This window comes from Tursiops truncatus, chromosome 5, assembly GCF_011762595.2.
Source record: "Tursiops truncatus isolate mTurTru1 chromosome 5, mTurTru1.mat.Y, whole genome shotgun sequence".
In the NCBI taxonomy this organism is placed as follows: Eukaryota; Metazoa; Chordata; class Mammalia; order Artiodactyla; family Delphinidae; genus Tursiops; species Tursiops truncatus.
Window position 1 is genome coordinate 71219293 of NC_047038.1, and position 22347 is coordinate 71241639.

The window sequence follows — 22347 nt, forward strand, 5'->3', positions numbered from 1 at the left end:
TCTAAAGCAGAAAGGCAATAATATTTGTATTTTAGATGAGGAAAAGTCTGGTGAGAACAAGGAAAATGGGAAGGAAGTGGACCACTTCTTGACTGCGTAGAAGGCTAATGCAATGGCCTAATATGACAAAACTTGGCCCTGAGCTAGGACAGTAACAATGGCATTGGGAGAAAAAGGAAGGAGAAAGATGGAAAATCACCATATTATAGACTCATTCAAATTAGGAAGTTTCACTCATATTTTAACTGTTTTACTCTGAAGACTTTCACATCTCAAAATTAAAATTCCTTTAAGAATATAAAATATTTTAGAGCTCTTAGGACTATAGCACATGGTGCTGTTTAAAAATATTTTATAAAATAGGTAAGTTTTAAAAATGTGCTGTGTAAGTTGCAAATTGCTGAAGCCAGCTGATTGCTGAGGGTTCATTATAGTATAATCTCTACTTTTATCTAAGTTTAAAAATTTTAATAAACATTTTTTCAGGCTTATTGAGATATAAGTAATAAATAAAAGTATAATATATTTAAAGTATACAATGCGATATATACATATATACTGTGAAAGGATTCCCACCTTCAAGTTAATTAAAACATCTATCACCTCACATATTCACTTTTTTCTTTCTTTCTTTTTTTTTTTTTTTGGTGAGAACACTTAAGTTCTACTTTCTTGGCAAATTTCAGTTATACAATACAGTATTATCAACCATAGTCACCACGCTCCATAAACTTTTTCTAATGTATTTTTTAAAAAGTGGTTCCCTTTCTGACTGTACGTTATTTAAGTAGGCTAGTGTAGCGATCTATCATGTAATTCATAGACCATGGATGAAGAAAATAACATTTTATAGAGTAAGTACATTTCTAATCAAGCCTTATAATCACTAATTCATATCTATAGACTCTTGTAATCCTAATTTCTAAAACAGAATTTTATATTTTATACATGCTGTAAAATATATATACATTGGTATAAAAACATTAATTTGATATGCAGAAAGTAATTGTGGAATGACTTAAATTGAATATAGTGAGATGCACAGCTTTAAAATATACATTTTGGTTAATGATCTTTTACCTATTATTATTTATTAAACCTCAAATACATTATTTCATAGATGCTTTCTTCAGAGTAGTTTCCTCTATTTAATGATCAGAAAGAAACTCGAGGCATGCATGTACCCACACACATACCATCATATTATGAGTAAGGTTAAGTCCTACTTCACTAAGAAAATTAAGAATCTATGATACTTCCTCAACTTCCCTTCTTTCTTAGGTCATCATTATTCTCTTTTCCGTTCCTTTCCTCCCTTCCTTCTGAGGAAGGACAGCAGATTGAGTTAAGCCTAACTCTTCACTCTGCTGCTTATTGGCTTTGGGCTTCAGACAAGTAACAAACCCTCTGAGTCTCAAAGTGGCAGAGAAGACCTATCGCTAATCCAGTTGTGTAAGGAATAAATAAATTTTAGCTATTACATCCTCTACCTCCATCTTCATTATCATCACCGTACTTCTAACCTACCAGCGTGATCTTGATACATCCCATATCCATTCCCTTCAAACCCAAAGAGTTGCTTCCTAAAGTTATATCATCCTGCTAAAACTGTTCTCAGGCTGTTTAATTTCCAAGTCCAATACGCTCTTCCTCAGTGTTCACTGTGTTCTGCCTCTCTATATTATTTGACAAGAATAATGCTATTCTATACTCTCTTCCCTTGATATTATCATGTGCTCTTTTAGCTTTATCACCCTCATGTAGATGATGCCAAAATCTATATTTCTTGTGAGTTCCCAAAAGGAATCTCCAGCTACCAATCAAATAGTTCCACATGGTTTAGATCGCTAGTAGCTCAAGCTTAACATACACAAAGGAAAAATTATCTTAATCACCTTTACTACCCCAATAATATTCCTGTTTTCTTTACCTAAGTAAATACACTACCATCTTTTCTAACACTTCAAAAAATCTTTAACCCTTCACTCTCACTCGAAACACCTACTCCTAATTATGTGTCAAGTTCTACTGATTCTGCTTCTGTTGTTTAATCTCACTTTTTTCTGCAACCACTTCTCCACTGTTAACGCCCTAGTTCCCTAGCTCTTTTCATTCCAGCCTGAATTATATACAATAACTAAACAGTCTTTGCCTTTCATCTGTTCTCCCTCTTACTGCCCAACCACCGTATTATCTATCATAATAGCCACCACAATTCGTTAGAATCCAACCCAGACATTTGTTTTTGGTCTTTTTCTTCCTTCGTCACCATAAGCTCGACTCACACAGAGCTCCTCACATTCTTTAAGTATCCTCGTGTACTGTAAGTTCAAAGCTGTTTACGTGTTCATTATAAGTCTGGCTACTGTCACATCATTAACTCACAGAATGTTTTAGGTTTTCTCTTACGTTTTATCTGTCTCAACAATTCCCATTGGTGAAATCCATTTTTGTTCTTTGGTGACCTGCAGTAACTTATCAAAGTGGGTTCTAGAGTCATTACAGCTTTTTAAATCATCACTTTACTACTGGCCTACCCCTTAATTTTTTTGAAGACTTTTATTTTTGAGAGCAGTTTTAGGTTCACAGCGAAACTGAGTGGAAGGATAGACTTCCCATATTCCCCTGTGCCCTTACACGCATAGCCCCCGCCATTATCAACATTCCACGCCAGAGGGGTGCATTTGTTATAACAGATGAACCTACACTGACACAGCCTAATCATCCAAAGTCTACAGATTGCACTACAGTTCACAACGGGTGTTGCATATTCTATGGGTTTGGACAAATGTATAATGACATGTATCCACCATTATAATATCATACAGAATATATTCATTGTCCTAAAAATCCTCTGTGTCTGCCTATTCATCCCACCCCTACCCCTGCCCAACCCCTGGCAACCACTGATCTTTTACTGTCTCCACAGCTTTGCCTTTTCTAGAATGTCATACAGTTGGAATTATACAGTACATACCCTTTTCAGATTGGCTTCCTTTAATATTTTTTCAAGTATATTATTTTCTTTGGAAAATTTGTAATATAATGGTTAATGCAAGTCAAGAAAATATTGGATTTATAGGTCAGCTCTACTCACCAAGGGTTCAGCCATTACAACTTCAATTTTCTTTTCAGCTTGAACAGCAAATTCTGCAAAGAGGCTCTTGATGACATATTCACCAGGCTTGACATCCGGGTCAATCGTAATGCTTGACATGATGATATTCTTTTTCCCCAAAGTGGAATGAAAGTTGGAAGAAGTGCAGTACTTATTCACTTTGCTGACTTGTGCTGAAGCTAAAAATAAAAGAAACAAAAGAACTCTACTTTAATAATCAACTCAATTAGGCCAACCATAACCACCCTATTTAATATGTATCCTCCCCCTAAATCCCATCCAGATCTCCCAATCTGTATTACCAGACTCTATTTTTGTCTATTACACTTGTCACCTTCTAACATACTGCCCAACGTAACTATAATTTAGTTATATATTACGTTTACTATGTACTCTTTTTCTCCCTACCCTACCGTTGTAAATGCTATTAGAACAAAGATCCTCTTCTGTCTTTTTTGTTCACTGATGAATCCCAGGAGCCTAGAACAGTGCCTGGTATATGTACTAGGTATACAATAAATATGTATTGAATGAACAAATGAATTCTAAACAAAGTTATGTGCAATGAAGGAAATAAAACATGACTCATAGGACTTTTCTTTGAATCATTCAAAGGAGAGATAGGGATGATATCAACTGTGCCTGGCAAACAGGGCTTCGCATCAAGTGTGGCACAAAGAGAGCACACACCACTGCTTGCCGTTTATCTTCACCTGTTCTGTTCCTTTGACTACCTGGGCAGTCTACCTGGCTTTTATCTACAGTTTATCCAGTCACCTCAATCTTCCAGGCTGTTGTATATTATAGACCCTCCCATTCTCTAACCTCAGCTTGTGACATCCCTTTGGCCTGGAATATTCACAGAGAACCTCCAAGAATGTGCTCCTCTCCCTCAGGCTGATCTCTAGATACTACCCTTTCAATATGCTGTCCTATAAATAACTCCCTCCTTGAAACAGGAAGCAGAACACAGTTTTTCAAAGACTGAATTTCTGCTTACGTGTATGTGTGTATATAACCACAGGACAATAAATTTAATCTAAATAAACACACTCCCAACTTATAAGGAATTGTTCCGTCAACTTAAAAAAAAAAAGAAAACCCTACTCTACCAAACATAGTATGTGTCAAGATATCTAAAGGTAACTGTGATAACACCCAAAGAAAATTCTAGAAAGCAATATAAAGTCAGGTTATGGCAGTCACTTCAGAAAAAATAATTTGCAAATTTAAGAAAAATAAATATTTTTGAAAGACTGAACTTCCGGGAGTTCCCTGGCAGTCCGGTGGTTAGGACTCCACACTTTCACAGCTGAGGGCCCGGGTTCAATCCCTGGTCGGGGAGCTAAGACCCCACAAGCTGTGCGGTGTAGCCAGGGGGAAAAAAAAAGACTGAACTTCCAAATACCAAAGAATGGCTTACTTTCATGTCCTATTCATTATCTTCATTTACTTACTTATTTTTTATAGAACAGAATATTTTCCTCCAAGGTTAAGATTAGAAGTTAGTCATACATGATGCTTAAATATTTAAAATAATAATCTAAAGAATGTTATAAACTGTTAATATTGCATCTAAAATAAATATCTTTGTATCACATAAAATTAAAATATAATATGTAATGTATTCTAGAACTAAAATTATATAATAACAATTCAAAACAAAAATTCACAGTCCTTTGAACACAGTGCACACTATTTATTTTAAACAATGACTTGTTTACTCTGTTTCATGATCCAACACTGTGTATTATAAAGGAGAGAATGTGTTAACAAACGTCATTGTGGGGAAAGGAGATCTTAAATTTTAAAAATTTATTCTGAGTCATTAAGAATATTCTATATTTTATATCCACACATGTTGAATAACTCTTGGGAATCATAAAATAGTGGAAAAGCCTACCCAGATAGTTTCTAGAATTTTAATTTACATTTTAGAAATAAAAATGAGGATGAAACACTTTTAAGATTTTGACTTATGGCAGCAGATACAAAATATATATTTTAATTAAGATTCATAAGATCATAAGACAGTTACAAAGTTTCTTTGGCTTTAACTTTACAATAAACGTTTTAAACAAGAAGCTATGACAGACTTTGGCACTTGCATTCTAGACTCTGATGAAGTATAATCTTAATAACATTGTAACCTTTAAAGTCTCCTCAAAAAGAAAAAACTTTAGTTAAAATGACCTCTCAAAAACTCACCCTTACTGTCTTCTACTTCCTAAAAAATCATAAACATAAATTAAGCATAAACAACTATTCCTACATATCATAATTGCATATTTTAAGAAATTTGCCAATACAGCCAAAAGTTTTAGGGAAACCAGTATTTATCTTCCAGATAAAGGTTTATCTTCCAAAGACCTGCAGTATCTTCCAAAATAAAAATACTTCAATTTTTTAAAAAATCAAATTTTAATGAAAATTACTTATTAAGAGTTAATCACTTTTACCTCCATCCACAAAGCTCTAATGAAATCAGTTAGAAAAAGACCCACACCCCCAAACTGAAAACTGGACAAAGGACATGAAGAAACAAGCTACAAAAGATATAACAGAAGAAGCCAGTAACCATGAAAATAATATTTAAACTCACTAATATTTTAAAAATAAATAAAAATTAAATAATACTTTTCATTTATCAAAGTGGTTTCCCCAAATTGTGTATTTCATTATAATGTTCAGCTTTGGTGAAGATATGTGATTTTTTCTCATATTCTGCTAAGAGTTAAGAAAAAGGGATGGTCAAACTAGCAGGGTAAGAATGCTAGTTTACACATAACTAGATTAACCTGATGTCACCAGGCTGCTTGAGTTAAATATTTTATGAGGTTAAACAATCCTATTTCTCTACATGCTATTAAAATTTTTTGAAAATTTTATATAAGCCTACAGGAGAATAAAGACATAAATGTTAGAGTGTTAACTCTTAACACAATTCAGGCATTGAATTACAAGTTGTAAAAACCCAATGTCAGATTAAACATCCTTGGAATATAAATCTATAAAACTCTGATAATAATAAGAATATAGTAAGACCTGAATAATTAACATATAAAATTAAGATAAAATATAAAAATTAACCTAGCATGTATACTCTTTCTCTTAGATAAGGTGCAAATAAAACATAAATACAGTATTTTTAGACAGCTAACTCTCTATATAGCACTGTTCTTAGCATGTTTCATTTAAAAATTACCTTTTTCATGCTCATAAGACTCCTATACCTTTATAAGATAAACTGAACTTCAATGAAGGAGAACAGACAAGGGAGAAGAGACACAAAAACCCTAAGCTGATACATGTTTGGTTTCATTACTTTACAGCAGCGGTTCTCAGTGTTTTCTAGCTCTATTATATTCTGATGCACAACACTAAACAGTAACATCCCCCAAAATGCACAGTGACTCAGTGACTGAGGTGTTTTAGATAAGGATGAGTAGGGGAGGGTGGATGTAGTTTTAAAAAGACCCCAGTGGAGTCTATGAAAGCTGCCTGCAGTACCCTCACCCCCAAAAACAGGTCTTTAGGGATAAAAAATTACTACTTTGTGGTCATAATCTTATATATACATGCATATTACACACATATTTACAAAGAGATTTATATAATACAGAAAAGTAACAAAATACCACACAATTGCTTACTTATTATAATTATTTACTTATATTGGTTAGTAGTAAACATGTTGATGACAACCTAAGAAAGAAAAGGTATAAGGTAAATGGCCTTTGAACAAGATCAAAAGTCAAAAATATCTCTTATTTTAAAAGGCAAAAGCAAAATTCTTAGTTTAAAAAGCAAGCCTATCCCAGCAAGTTATTTTGTGGCTATCAACAAACCGATTCTGAAGTTTATATAAAGAGGCAAATGACCCAGAATAGCCAACACAATATTGAAGAACAAGAAAGTTGGAGGACTAACACTACCCGACTTCAGAACTTACTTTAATGCTACAGTAAACAAGATAGTATGGTACTAGTGAAAGAATACATAAATAGATCAGTGGAATAGAATAGAGAGCCCAGGAACAGACTCACAAAGACAGAGTCAAGTGAAACTAATCTTTGACAAAGAAGCAAAGGCTATCAATGGAAAAAGACTTTTCAACAAATGGTGTTGGAATGACTGGACATCCACATGCCCCCACCCCAAAAATCTAGACACAGAACCTACATCTTTTACAAAAACTAACTCGAAATGGATCATAGGTCATAGATCGAAATGTAAAATGCAAAACTATAAAATTCCCAGACTATAAGAAGGAGAAAATCTAACAGTTCTTGGGTTTAGCTATGACTTTATTAGATACAACACTAAAAGCACAACCCATGAAAGAAAAATTGATAAACTGAGCTGTATTAAAATTACCAACTTCAGCTCTGCAAAAGATACTGTTAAGAGAATGAAAAGACACAGACTGGGAGAAAACCTTTGCAAAACACATATCCGGTAAACTGTTATCCAAACTATATAACAATTCTTAAAATGCACTTAGAAGATAAACAATCCAATTAAAAAATGGGCAAAACATCTGAATAGACCCCTCACCAAAGAAGACATACAGATGACAAGTAAGCATATGAAAAGATGCTCCACATCATACGTCTTCAGAGAAATGCAAGTTAAGACAACAATGAGATACCACTGTGGATGGAAAATGTCACCTGCCATATCAGTAAACAAAGGGTGCTGCCAACGTCAAGCCATTAGCCACTGCAGCCCCCCCAACATGCACTCTGAGGATGGAGAAAAACAGGATACTGGCCCTAGACAGTTAAGGTGCATATCAAAGGAATGATTTCAATGAGCCCAGACTCTTGCATCTTTCTATGTGCTAATGGATTTAGCTCACAGGAAAGTGCTAAATTCACTAACATGAGATGTCTGGGTTTTTTTAATTAACAGTAATCTTTTGATGTTCCAACGACCTGGTTTTTTGTTGCAAAAACTCCTATGTACCCTAGCTCCTCCCTTACCTCTCAGGAGCAGTCCCTCAGAGCTATCTTAGAGGCTGCGTCCTAGGCCGAAGTCCTCAGCACACACAATTCTCAACTTTTAGGTTGTGCTTTTTTTTTTTTTTTTTTCAGTTAACACCACTACACAACTATTACAATGATCAAAATCTATAACACTGACAAAAACAAATGCTGGTGAGGATGTGGAACAACAGGAACTCTCAGTCACCACTGGTGAAAATGTAAAAGGGAAGGCAATTTGAAGGTTTCTTACAAAACTAAATATATTCTTACCACACAACACAGCAACTGTGCTCTTTGGTATTTCCCCAAAGGAGTTGAAAACATATACACACAAAAACCTGCACACGGATGTTTTTAGCAGCTTTATTCATAATTGCCAAAACTTAGAACCAATCAAGATGTCCTTCAGTAGGTGGATGGATAAACAAACTGTGGTACATCGGACAATGTAGTATTATTCAGTGCTAAAACGAAATGAATTATATAGCCATGAAAAGACTTGGAGGAAACTTAAATGCATGTTACTAAGTAAAATAAGCCAATCTGAAAAGGCTACATACTGTGTGATTCCAACTATTTGACATTCCAGAAAAGGCAAAACTATGAAGACAATAAAAAGATGAGTGACTGCCAGGGGTTGGAGGGAGGGAAGGATACATAGGTGGAACACAGAGGTTTTTTTTTTTTTTTTTTTTTTTTGCGGTACGCGGGCCTCTCACTGTTGTGGCCCCTCCCGTTGCGGAGCGCAGGCTCAGCAGCCATGGCTCACGGGCCCAGCCGCTCCGCAGCATGTGGGATCCTCCCGGACCGGGGCACGAACCCACGTCCCCTGCAACGGCAGGCGGACTCTCAACCACTGCGCCACCAGGGAAGCCCAACACAGAGGATTTTTAGGGGCACAGTACTATTCTGTATGACGCTGTAATGATGGATGCATGCCATTATACATTTGTCAAGACCCACAGAATGCACCACACCAAGACTGATATTGTAAACTATGGACTTTGGGTGATTATGATATGTCTATGTAGGTTCATCAATTGTAACAAATGTATCACATTAACGTAAAATATCAATAGTAGGGGAAATGGGCAGGGCTGGGAGGGGTGGGTAGCAGAAGCGGGTACATGGGAACTCTCTGTACTTTCTGTTCAAATTTCTGTAAACTTGAAACTGCTCTTCACACAAAAAAAAGTCTAATATTTTTTTAAAAAAGAAAGAAAAGCCTACTCTATTCCTGTCAGCCAGAACCAAAGGTGCCTGAGAAGAGTCACAATAAACAGCAGGCCAGGCCAAAGCTTAAAACAATAATGTACTTGGACCAAGAGAAGAAAACAGTTTACTAAGTCAATTACAATAAAATGTCAAAAACACAAATCAGGTTATATGGTAGACAAATTGAAAGCAGAAACAAAGATAGCAAAATCAGATTAGGGAATGAAAGAAAACTTCAACTTCTGGGGAGGCCAGGTGGATTGGTGTATCTTTCAACCAACCATCCAAAGCAAAACTGTACATTTGAAAGCAACTGTTTCTGAAGAGAAGAAAAGAAAAGTAATGTGCACGCTGTACATGTTGAGAGGTACAATATGAAAGCATTGTTTGATGGGTTCAGCACACAAACACAATTTGCTATATAAGGCAAGGTATACCTCAAAATTCCTTCATGAATGAAGGAATCTCAAACCAGACACCATGCACTTCTTATGGAAACAAAACATTATTTAATATTTATTAAGATATTTTGCATATTATCTTATTTTATGCTAACAAACCAAATCTTATTTCAAGCGATAAGCTGATAAACGCCTCTTTTTAAAAAAAAAAAATTGTGTCCTGGTTTGCAGCATTTGCTAATTTCCATCATGGAAATACTCCCATCATGGCTGATTTCAAGCTGCCGATAATTTAACAACCAGATGGTAAAATTCCTGGCAGGAACCAGGTGCAAAACACCACATCAAGTTACTGTTCATGTATGACAAGGAAACTGACTTCTAATTAAAGTCGATTGTCCCATTTGAATGGAATGTGAACTTAGGTTCTCAGTTTAAGAACTTTCAGATCAGTGGCTTTATTTCCTCCACAACTGCCAGATTTTGATATATCATTTTTTCTTCCTTAAAAGTCTATATTATTAACATACTCTTTGCTTAGAATAACTATTTGCCAAATCAAGTACTTCTGTTGCTCTTCAAATTCATTTATATAAAATGGGCTAAAAAGAAAAAGCGTCCCCATTTTGATCAGATATATATTTACCTCTATTTTCTTTTAACTCTCTTTTAGTTATATTCACTCCATTTAAATCTGTCTTGGGGTGTTATACGAGAAAAATTTAAAAATTCTTCCTCAACAGTTAATCAGTTCTTCTCAGTACCTTTACTAAAATTTTGTCACTGATTTTATTATCATAAACTAAATTCATACTCAAATATGCTTCCTATTCGCTCATTAACAATCAGTTTTTGTATCAGTACCATTCTTTTAATTATTGTAACTTTTCATAATAGTGTTTATCATCTGTTGGCACAAATACTCCTGGTATACTCATTATCTTCAGGAATTTCTCACGTATTGTCATTCACTTATACTTCCAAGCTTATGCATACTTCCACAAAATAATTAGAAGAAAATTGACATCTTAATTAAGACGTCTTATCTAGAACCTGGCATACCCTCACTAATTTGTCTTCTTTCATGTACCCAAAGGAAAATGTATACTTTCCTTCATAGGGGAATCTCTTTAATTCTTACTGTCTTCCTAAATACTTTAAGTGTCTATTCTATGTGAATGAAATCATTTTCCTCACTACTCAGTCCAAGTTTTTTTGCTTCTGGATGAATTTCAATGGATAGAAAAATTAAGACTTTTGCTTGTTCTTTGGACAGCTGTTCCTAAAATGTTTATTTATCCTAGGCTAAACTATTCCCATTGAAAACAATTTCTAAACATAGAAGTCCTATGACATCTTTGGCACATTTCCAATGTTTTTTACTTGTAATCTACTACAGAAATATCGCTTATTATAAAGCTGAAGAAAAATGACCTATCATCTAAATAATCCATTATTCACTCAGCCAGAGTCTCCCTGAGGTTATTATTTTCCTGTAGTCTTTTGAACCTTCAGAAGCTCGCCTAAGAAACTCTTCTAAAAATTTAGAAATAATGTGGTATTTTTAAAATATGCATGGACCTAGGAGTCAGAAGACAAGAGCCCTGGACTTGGCTACTGAATATCATTATAATCTTGGTCAAAACATTTAACCTCTCTAAGCTCTGCTTCCCCACCAGAAAATGAACGAGTTGAGTTATATCTCAACTGTGGGTATGGTACCAGAAGCAACAAAAAAGTTGTTTTCATTTTTGTTCTCCACTCTTCTGCCCATAAAAATATTCACTGCCAGTGAAAAACCTATTGTGGCAAAATCTTCTCCTCTGGCCAGACATGAACCAGGGCCTCACCACAGGATAGCCCTAAAGTGAAAATATGAACACCAGAATCCTGCAGCAAACATACCCAGTTGTTTCATCCAACAAACATACCTAGACCCAGGGCTTGGCAGAGGTAAATAACTGCATATGGTTGTGCAGCCATTTTTCTTAGACTTCCAAGAAGACGAGCAGAATCTAAACTCAGGTGGGCTGAGTCCTCTATACCCCTGAGGCTGATATGACTTAAACAAACCAAGAACAAAGGGGCTTCCTCTTAATATCTTAATTGATAGCTAACTAAGGCTCACAGAGACTGAGCCTGCTTTCCCTTCCATCACTCTTGGGATTATACTTTAAAATAGTACCGTATGGCTCACACACTTAATTAGCTGACAGAGAAATACAACTGCACACCTACTGGTATCCAGCAGCCAGAGACAAAGGAAACAAATAAAATATTTACCATTCACCAGCAGCAAATATTATTATAGGTTTCAAAACACCAAATCTATTTCAATTAAAACAAATTAAACAAAGATGCTGATTCTTGCTGTATTATTCAACACCATCCTGAAGGTTATGGGATGATATAAGTAAATGCAATAATACAAGAAAATGAAATCATTGTTATAAATACTGAAAAAGAAGACATGAAATTTCTTTATTAACTAGCAATTATGTAGGAATGAAAATCGATAAAAACCTATTCACAAATATAAATAGGTAGGGATACATTTAATAAAAAGGCATAGGACTAATATAAAAGAAAATTCAAGAACTTCTTAAAGAACATAAAAAGAAGACATGAACAAAGGTAAGGACATACTTATAGATAAAAGCATTTGTTATTATGTGTCAATTCTCACAAAATTAATATATTAATTAGTACAATTCCAATTAAGATTTCAGTACTATTTTGAACAGATTATAACTATAATCAAAACATAACATAAAATGTTGAACATCACTAATCACCAGGGAAATGCAAATCAAAATCACACTGAGATACCACCTTACACCTGTCAGAATGGCTATCATCAAAAAGACCACAAATAACAAATGTTGGCAAGGATGTGGAGAAAAGGGAACCCTTGTACACTGTTGGTGGGAATGTAAATTGGTGCAGCCACTGTGGAAAACAATATGGAGGTTTCCCAAAAATCTAAAAATAGAACTACCATATGACCAAGCAATTCCACTCCTGGGTATATATCTGAAAAAAGCAAAAACACTAATTCAAAAAGATACGTGCACCCCAATGTTCACAGCAGCATTGATAACAATTGCCAAGACATAGAAGCAACCTAAGTGTCCATCAACAGATGAATAAAGAAGATATGGTGTATATATATATATATATATATATATGTATATGTATGTAAGTATTTGTATACGGAATACTACTCACCCATAAAAAAACAATGAAATTTTGCCATTTGCAACAACATGGATGGACCTGGAGGACATTATGCTAGGAAAAGTAAATCAGACAGAGAAAGACAAATACTGTATGATATTACTTATATGTGGAATCTAAAATACAACTAACTAGTGAATATAACAAAAAAAAAGCAGACTCACAGATATAGAGAACAAACTAGTGGTTACCAGTGTGAAGAGGGAAGGGGAGAGGGGCAATATAGTGGAAGGGGATTAAGAGGTACAAACTATTACATATAAATACGATACAAAAATACAATGTACAACACAGGGAATACAGCCAATATTTTGTGACTATAGAGTACAACCTTTAAAAATTGTGAATCACTATATTGTACACCTGTAACTTATGTACTACTGTACAAATATACTTCAATTAATAAAAACTTAGTAAAATGGGTAAATATATATATATAATGACTACATCAGAACACAATGTAAAAGTAATCAACTTAGTGAATATTAAGTACAGATAAATTAGATTAATATAAAAGATTAGAGAACCTCCCAAAAATCCCAGAATAAGAATTCAACATAGGCAAAATTAGAGGGGAGGGAATGATTTATTTAGTAATAATGTTGGACTATATTCCTACTCATCTGCAGAAAAATAAACATAATATATTCAAAAACCAAATTCCACATGGATATGAAGTAAAAATGTTTTAAAGTCTTAGAAAAAAAAATTCAAAGTCAACATGTATAATCCAGGAGAGAGGAGACTTTTAGCCAAGATAGAATGCCCAAAATTATTAAAAAATAAAAAAAAGAGAGAGAGAGAAAGAAAAAGATGAATGTACTCAACCAAATAAAATTTTTAAATATTTATAAGGCAAATGATACCATAAACAAGAAAGGACAAAGTCGGGGAAAAAACAGAATGCAGATGACAGAAAATATAAAATATTCAAAGAGCTCTTACAAATTTATAAAAAAGACAACACAACAGAGAAAAAACTGGCAAAAGACATAATTAGACAGTTCACATAAGAACCAATCTAAGAAGACAACAAACATATGAAAAAATATTCAAACTTTGTAATGCCCAGAAAATGAAAATCAAACTAGCAGTGAGCTTTCATTTTATACACAAATGTTAAATTTGTGCCAAATATTAAAAAGAATAATTGGATCTACTGCTGGCAAGGTATAGGGAAATTAACACTTAGCACACTGCTGATGGAAATGTCATGTCCACCTAACTACAATCCAGTAGGGTGGACAAAAGGATGAGTATTCTGGCCCCTATAGCAGAGCATGACAGATATAAATTTCTTAGATCTTTAGGCTCTTCCACGCAACTTCCTGATTACAATTTAGCTTTTATGACCTACCTCACAGGAGAGCAAAGAATGGTCTGCCAGCTCCAGCATTAACGTTCACTCACTTGGCGTATTTCTCACTGTAAATTAGTAAATTGGCAAACATAAAAGCTTGTCTCTGTCAGACTGTTTATAACAATTCTGCCCTCTGGAAAAGATTTCATATCCACTCGCAGCATTCTGGCTAAGTCAAGTTTTCTGACCTGATGCTGGTCCTCGCCAGCCTTCTCTGGCAACTCCTTAAATCAGAATCAAAATCTTTGAAGGGAGGCCCAGGCATCTGTATGTTTTTGAAAACCCCCTAAGGTGGCTCTACTGTGCAGCCAGGGTGAAAACCACTGCCTTCCACTATTCTTCTAAAGCAGAACAGTTGGCTCTATACAATGATTTTACTTAAACCTAATTCTGATGATAAACTTTGAAAAACACCATAAACAAGGAAACCTACTTATATAATGCCACAAGGAAACCTACTTATATAATACCACAGAGAGAGTTAAATGAATGCATGTCAGGGACAAAGCTCTAGGAAGCAAAGTGAAGGATCGTTCATAAGATAATTCAAAAACCTAACTTTAAAAACTATAGGCCAATATCACTGATGAACATAGATGCAAAAATCCTCAACAAAATACTAGCAAACAATCCAACAGCACATTAAAAGGATCATACACCATGATCAAGTGGGGTTTATCCCAGGAATGCAAGGATTCTTCAACATATGCAAATCAATCAATGTGATACACCATACTAATAACTTGAAGGAGAAAAACCATATGATCACCTCAATAGATGCAGAGAAAGCTTTCGACAAAATTCAACACCCATTTATGATAAAAACCCTGCAGAAAGCAGGCATAGAGGGAACTTTCCTCAACATAATAAAGGCCATATATGACAAACCCACAGCCAACATCGTCCTCAATGGTGAAAAACTGAAACCATTTCCACTAAGATCAGGAACAAGACAAGGCTGCCCACTCTCACCACTCTTATTCAACATAGTTTTGGAAGTTTTAGCCACAGCAATCAGAGAAGAAAAGGAAATAAAAGGAATCCAAATCGGAAAAGAAGAAGTAAAGCTGTCACTGTTTGCAGATGACATGATACTATATATAGAGGATCCTAAAGATGCTACCAGAAAACTACTAGAGCTAATCAGTGAATTTGGTAAAGTAGGAGGATACAAAATTAATGCACAGAAATCTCTGGCATTCCTATACACTAATGATGAAAAATCTGAAAGTGAAATCAAGAAAACACTCCCATTTACCATTGCAACAAAAAGAATAAAATATCTAGGAATAAACTTACCTAAGGAGACAAAAGATCTGTATGCAGAAAATTATAAGACACTGATGAAAGAAATTATAGATGATACAAATAGATGGAGAGATATAACATGTTCTTGGATTGGAAGAATCAACATTGTGAAAATGACTCTACTACCCAAAGCAATCTACAGATTCAATGCAATCCCTATCAAACTACCACTGGCATTTTTCACAGAACTAGAACAAAAAATTTCACAATTTGTATGGAAACACAAAAGACCCCAAATAGCCAAAGCAATCTTGAGAACGAAAAACGGAGCTGGAGGAATCAGGCTCCCTGACTTCAGACTATACTACAAAGCTACAGTAATCAAGACAGTATGGTACCGGCACAAAAACAGAAATATAGATCAATGGAACAGGATAGAAAGCCCAGAGATAAACCCACGCACATATGGTCACCTTATCTTTGATAAAGGAGGCAGGAATGTACAGTGGAGAAAGGACAGCCTCTTCAATAAGTGGTGCTGGGAAAACTGGACACGTACATGTAAAAGTATGAGATTAGATCACTCCCTAACACCATACACAAAAATAAGCTCAAAATGGATTAAAGACCTAAATGTAAGGCTAGAAACTATCAAGCTCTTAGAGGAAAACATAGGCAGAACACTCTATGACATAAATCACAGCAAGATCCTTTTTGACCCACCTCCCAGAGAAACAGAAATAAAAACAAAAATAAACAAATGGGACCTAATGAAACTTCAAAGCTGTTGCACAGCAAAGGAAACCATAAACAAGACCAAAAGACAACCCTCAGAATGAGAGAAAATATTTGCAAATGAAGCAACTGACAAAGGATTAATCTCCAAAATTTACAAGCAGCTCATGCAGCTCAATAACAAAAAAACAAACAACCCAATCCAAAAATGGGCAGAAGACCTAAATAGACATTTCTCCAAAGATATACCGACTGCCAACAAACACATGAAAGAATGCGCAACATCATTCAACATTAGAGAAATGCAAATCAAAACTACAATGAGATATCACCTCACACCAGTCAGAATGGCCATCATCAAAAAATCTAGAAACAATAAATGCTGGAGAGGGTGTGGAGAAAAGGGAACACTCTTGCACTGCTGGTGGGAATGTGAATTGGTACAGCCACTGTGGAGAACAGTATGGAGGTTCCTTTGAAAACTACAAATAGAACTACCATATGACCCAGCAATCCCACTACTGGGCATATACCCTGAGAAAAACATAATTCAAAAGGAGTCATGTACCAAAATGTTCATTGCAGTTCTATTTACAATAGCCAAGAGATGGAGACAACTTAAGTGTCCATCAACAGATGAATGGATAAAGAAGATGTGGCACATATATACAATGGAATATTACTCAGCCATAAAAAGAAACGAAATTGAGCTATTTGTAATGAGGTAGATGGACCTAGAGTCTGTCATACAGAGTGAAGTAAGTCAGAAAGAGAAAGACAAATACCGTATGCTAACACATATATATGGAATTTAAGAAAAAAAATGTCATGAAGAACCTAGGGGTAAGACAGGAATAAAGACACAGACCTACTAGAGAATGGACTTGAGGATATGGGGAGGGGGAAGGGTAAGCTGTGACAAAGTGAGAGAGTGGCATTACATATATACACTATCAAACGTAAAATAGATAGCTAGTGGGAGCAGCCGCATAGCACAGGGGTATCAGCTCGGTGCTTTGTGACCACATAGAGGGGTGGGATAGGGAGGGTGGGAGGGAGGGAGACGCAAGAGGGAAGAAATATGGGAACATATGTATAACTGATTCACTTTGTTATAAAGCAGAAAGTAACACACCATTGTAAAGCAATTATAGTCCAATAAAGATGTAAAATAAATAAATAAAGTTATAGTAAAAATTAAAAAAAAAAAGTCATATAGAGGACTTCCCTGGTGGCACAGTGGTTAAGAATCCTCCTGCCAATGCAGGGGACATGGGTTCAAGCCCTGGCCCAGGAAGATCCCACGCGCCAGAACTACTGAGCCTGCGCTCTAGAGCCCGCAAGCTGCAACTACTGAAGCCCGCACACCTAGCGCCCGTTCTCTGCAAGAGAAGCCACAACAATGAGAAGCCCACGCACTGCAATGAAGACTCAACACAACCAAAAATAAAAACAAATAAATAAATAAAACTTTTTTAAAAAGTCATACATAGTTCTTCCAGTTCATACTAGAAATCTTGATGAATTGATATCTCTCTCAGCGTTTCAGCCACTTCACTTTACTCACTGTCCGTGACCCAAACCACATATCTTGGTGCCCAATGAATCCTCTGCCTTTCATTAGCTGTGATTTCAAAGGGAAAAGTTTCAATGATCTAAACTTCATTGATTCCTCCCTGTGCCCTATATTCCATATCTAGTCTACCCATCAAATTCCATCACTACTAAAAGTAATCCCCCCATCCTTTTTCTGCATAGCTAAATTTTAAGTTTAGGCCCTAATAACAGTCTATGTAAACTCCTGAAAAGTCTTCCTTCACAGTTATCCCTGCCTCTTAGCAGATGAAATATCGACTTCACATAGCAGCCGAAGGGACTACTTTATACTTGAACCATTACTAGGCTCTTATATATCAAACCATGGTAATCCAGTGCCTCTGCACTCTGCATAGAAATGCACTACTAATTACCTTCAGGAATATTACTAAAGCCATTTTGTTGGAACATTATTTTCTTTTCTTCCATAGTCTCCCTACGATAAAAATGGCTCATTCATATACTGCTCCAAAATTTTACATGAATTTTCTTCAACTTTTTTTTTTTCAAAACAATTTTTTAAGAGCACCTTAAGGTCACAGCTAAATTGAGAGGAAGGTACAGAGATTTCCCATAAACCTCCTGCTCCCACACATGCATCCTTCCCCCATTATCAACATCTCCTGGTACATCTGCTACAGTTCATGAATCTATATCGGCACATCATCACCCAAAATCCATAGTTTATATTAGGGTTCACTCTTTGTGTTGTACATTCCATAGGTCTGAACAAATGTATCAATCACTGTAGTATCATACAGAGCAGTTCCATTGTCCTAAAAATCCTCTGTGCGCCACCTACTCATCCCTCCCTCTCCCCAGCCCCTGGCAATCACTCCTCATTTTACCGTCTCCATAATTTTGCCTTTTCCAGAATGTCATATAGTTGGAAACATACACTATGTAGCCTTTTAGACTGGCTTCTTTCACTTAATAATATGCAATTTTGCTTTCTCCATGTCTTTTCATGGCTTGGTAGCTCATTTCATTTTACCACTGGATAATATTCCATAGTCTGGATGTACCACAGTTTATTCATTTACCTACTCAAGGACATCTTGGTTGCTGAGTTGGGGCAATTATGAATAAAGCTGCTATCAACATCAGTGAAGCTTATTTTAAACCAAAAAGAGCCATTGAATGCATATAATGTAAATCTGTTGTTATTATGTTACATTGTTACTATATTGCATGTTAATGGACATTAATTTATTCTTCAATTTTTATGAATGCCTTTGCGAGCTACTTTCTGCATCACATGGATCAATATATACAACTGAAAAATACAACTTCTAAAACATTTCATATGATTTTCTACTATGAACTACCATCACATTTATAATTCATCATCTTCTAGTAGAAACAGGTCTGACAATTCAGAATTTGGTTTCTATAGCCTTCCCCATTCAAAGGGATTTCTCTTTTTGTAAAAACCCTTAAGATTCACCTGGTTGAAAACAAAATCCCATGTGACTGGCTCTGCTCTCAGGCCATCATGGCATCTCCCAGTGGGAAGGGAGTCAGGGCACCGGAGGCTCCTGGCTGCGGGCCCCAGCCGCTCACCCGGGACCTGGTAGACTCCATGGACAACAAGGAGGGGCTGTACATGGCAGTCGAGCGGTGTCCACTGTGCAATACCACCCGCCAGCAGCTGACCTGCACCAAGTGCGTCCAGAGAGGTGATTTAGTCTACTCCGATCGCCATGACCGTGAACGGTTTATAGACAACAAGGAAAGGTTAAGCCAACTTAAGAGCAAGCAAGAAGAATTTCAAAAAGAAGTGTTAGGGACTTCCCTGGTGGCGCAGTGGTTAGGACTCTGCTCTCCCAATGCAGGGGCCTGGGTTCAACCCCTGGTCAGGGAACTAGATACTACAAGCATGCCTCAACTAAGAGTTCACATGCCACAACTAAGGAGCCAGTGAGCCGCAACTAAGACCCAGTGCGACCAAATAAACAAATAAATATTAAAAAAAAAAAAGAAGAAGTGTTAAAGCCTATGGAAGGAAAATGGATAACAGATCAGCTGGGGACGCAGGTTCAATCCCTGGTCAGGGAGCTATGATCCCACATGCAGAGGGGCAACAAAGCCCGCATTCCACAACTAGAGAGAAGCCTGCGCACTGCGAAAGATCCCGCATGTCGCAAGGGAGATCCCATGTGCCGCAGCTAAGACCCGACACAGCCAAATTAATTAATTAAAATATATATATATGCATTTAAAAAAAGAATTACTTAAAAAAATAAAATAAATACTCATCAAAAAAAAACCCTTAAAATTTCACTCACTTTAGCAAAATTTTTTAAAATAGCATGCGTAATAAAAACCAACTAGTGGACCCAAAATAAAATTTTCAGAAATAACAGGCACTGTTCTGTAACATCCTGCATTAATAGATTAGGAGGAGGAATAATTAAGAGAACACTGCCCATTCCACCCTGCAAAATGTTAAGCAACTATGACTTTTCAATGTGATAATGAGATTGTAAATATGGTTACCTCCAGAAAAGAAGTCTAAGGGCTTGGCCAGTAGTGAAACTGTCTAAAACGCAATGATTTGGGGTATAAACACTATAACAGGCCAGATACCTGTCAGATGTTATACTTAAAATATTCAGCAATCAGGACAGAGGGAGAGTCAGAACAGCTTCTGGCTGTAAATACCAGTACAGCCATAAGGATGCATTATAGCTGAATATCAGCAACACCAAAGGTAATGAAAAATCTAGTAATGGAGGCAGAATGTGGTATCTAAAGAGTCTGAGAACAGGTAAAAAGCACCAGGCGATCCAAGAAATAACAAGAGATATGGCAGTTAGACAGATTCATAATGCAAAGTCTAAGAATAGGATATATATGGCCATGCACCTAGGGAGGTGGGTTTAATCATTAAAAAGGTATGTCAGCAGAACTTGATTCTCATCCAGTTTTACTTTTGTTTTCGGATGAGAACTTCATTCTCTTGAAGGGCAAAGCAGGGTCTCATATTTGGAAGAAATGGAAAACCAAAGATTTTGACAAGGCAAGGCTCAGGAAGGAAGAAGTACCATTAATAGAGGTGGAGCCTTTGACACAAGAATGGGTAGCAGCCCAGACATTGGAACTGATGAATAAAACCAAGCCAAAACTCATAGTGAGGCTAGGCTGATGCTGAGCTGTCTAGACTAGTGAGCTAGGGCTCTCCCAAACCAACGTCCCATCTTAGCATAGGACTGGACCCAGGATCTGATGTAAGACTGAGTCGACACATGACTACAACAGAAGGTACAAACAGGAAAAGGTTGTGACATCAGGATTTATGGAATAGTGGGTCTGAAACTTACCATACATATTACACTGACCTTTTTGAATACTCTCAGACACCTAGGAATACTGTGACCATCTGTGTCGCAGTTTTCTGATTTCAAATTTCCTATCTAATTATTAGATTATGTACCAAATTTAAAACAAATCATGAAACCAAATACTTAATGAGTTAGATAATCAGCTGCACTTCTCACAACACAAAATGTTTAGACTTGAAGATAAAATCTGTCTTTTGTCAAATGAAGTAAACCTAGCTTAAGGAGTCAGAACATTTAAAATAAAATTGGAGAAAGCAGGCTCATGATTCCTAAACTCAATGATATCTGTAGCTCGGAACTCCAAACTCAGGGACCATCACAGACTTCAACTGTTCCCTTAACAGCACACTGAGTTGGCTGCCTTGTCTAGGCTTCATTTTTTAAAGCAGACAGATTTTTCTGAGGGATGAGAGGGTATCTGGGAACTAAGCAGTAGGTGATTCTTTTTCACTGTGACCAATGGATACATCTCTGAAGTTAATGTCAATGAGAACATAAATTACCCTACCAAATTCATTTTATAAAAGCCTAGTTAAAAATCTCCTTTACCTCCCATATCTACCCCAAGACCTATTGTTCCTAGTCTTAAATAGTCCCCATATCCATAATTGAGTTAGTATTTTGTAAAGCATTTAAAAGAGCACCCACCCACCCATGTGGTAGGCATTACATACGTGTTCGCTAAAGAAATAACATTTGTTCCGCCTTCATCTCACATCTGGTCTACTGTAATAGCAACCTAATGCATCTCCCTATACATGCTGCACCCCTCTCTCTTCCCCCTTTTCTGTCCCCATCCCATGAAAAATGGAAGTCTGATGAAATCATCCCAACCACTGTCACAAAAGCCATCAATGACTTCCCATGTGTTTTACGTTTAAGACCAAAATCTACAAGACAGTCTTCAAGATTCCACGTGGTCTGGCCCCTGCCAACCTCATTCCCATTACTGGCCCCATACCTCTCTGCTCCAGCCAAACTGGTCATATTTCCTCCCACCCCCCAGCACATCATACGTCTTCTGCCCACCCACACGTTCCCCGAAATTGTTAACTATTTCTTCCTTCACATTTTGCTAAAGTCTCACTAGATCAGGGAAATCTTT

General features: G+C 36.2%; 1 protein-coding gene across 9 annotated transcripts in view; it reads right to left on the reverse strand.

Moving 5' to 3' along the window:
• Nucleotides 1–22347, reverse strand: part of FRYL (FRY like transcription coactivator) — a 244672-nt gene that overhangs the window by 133786 nt on the left and 88539 nt on the right. For all 9 annotated transcript variants that reach the window (XM_033856980.2, XM_033856979.2, XM_033856984.2 and 6 more), the window contains one exon: nucleotides 3098–3297. In XM_033856980.2, the coding sequence (XP_033712871.1) occupies nucleotides 3098–3217 (120 nt within the window). In that variant the 5' untranslated portion in view covers nucleotides 3218–3297. The remainder of the gene's footprint in view (nucleotides 1–3097; nucleotides 3298–22347) is intronic.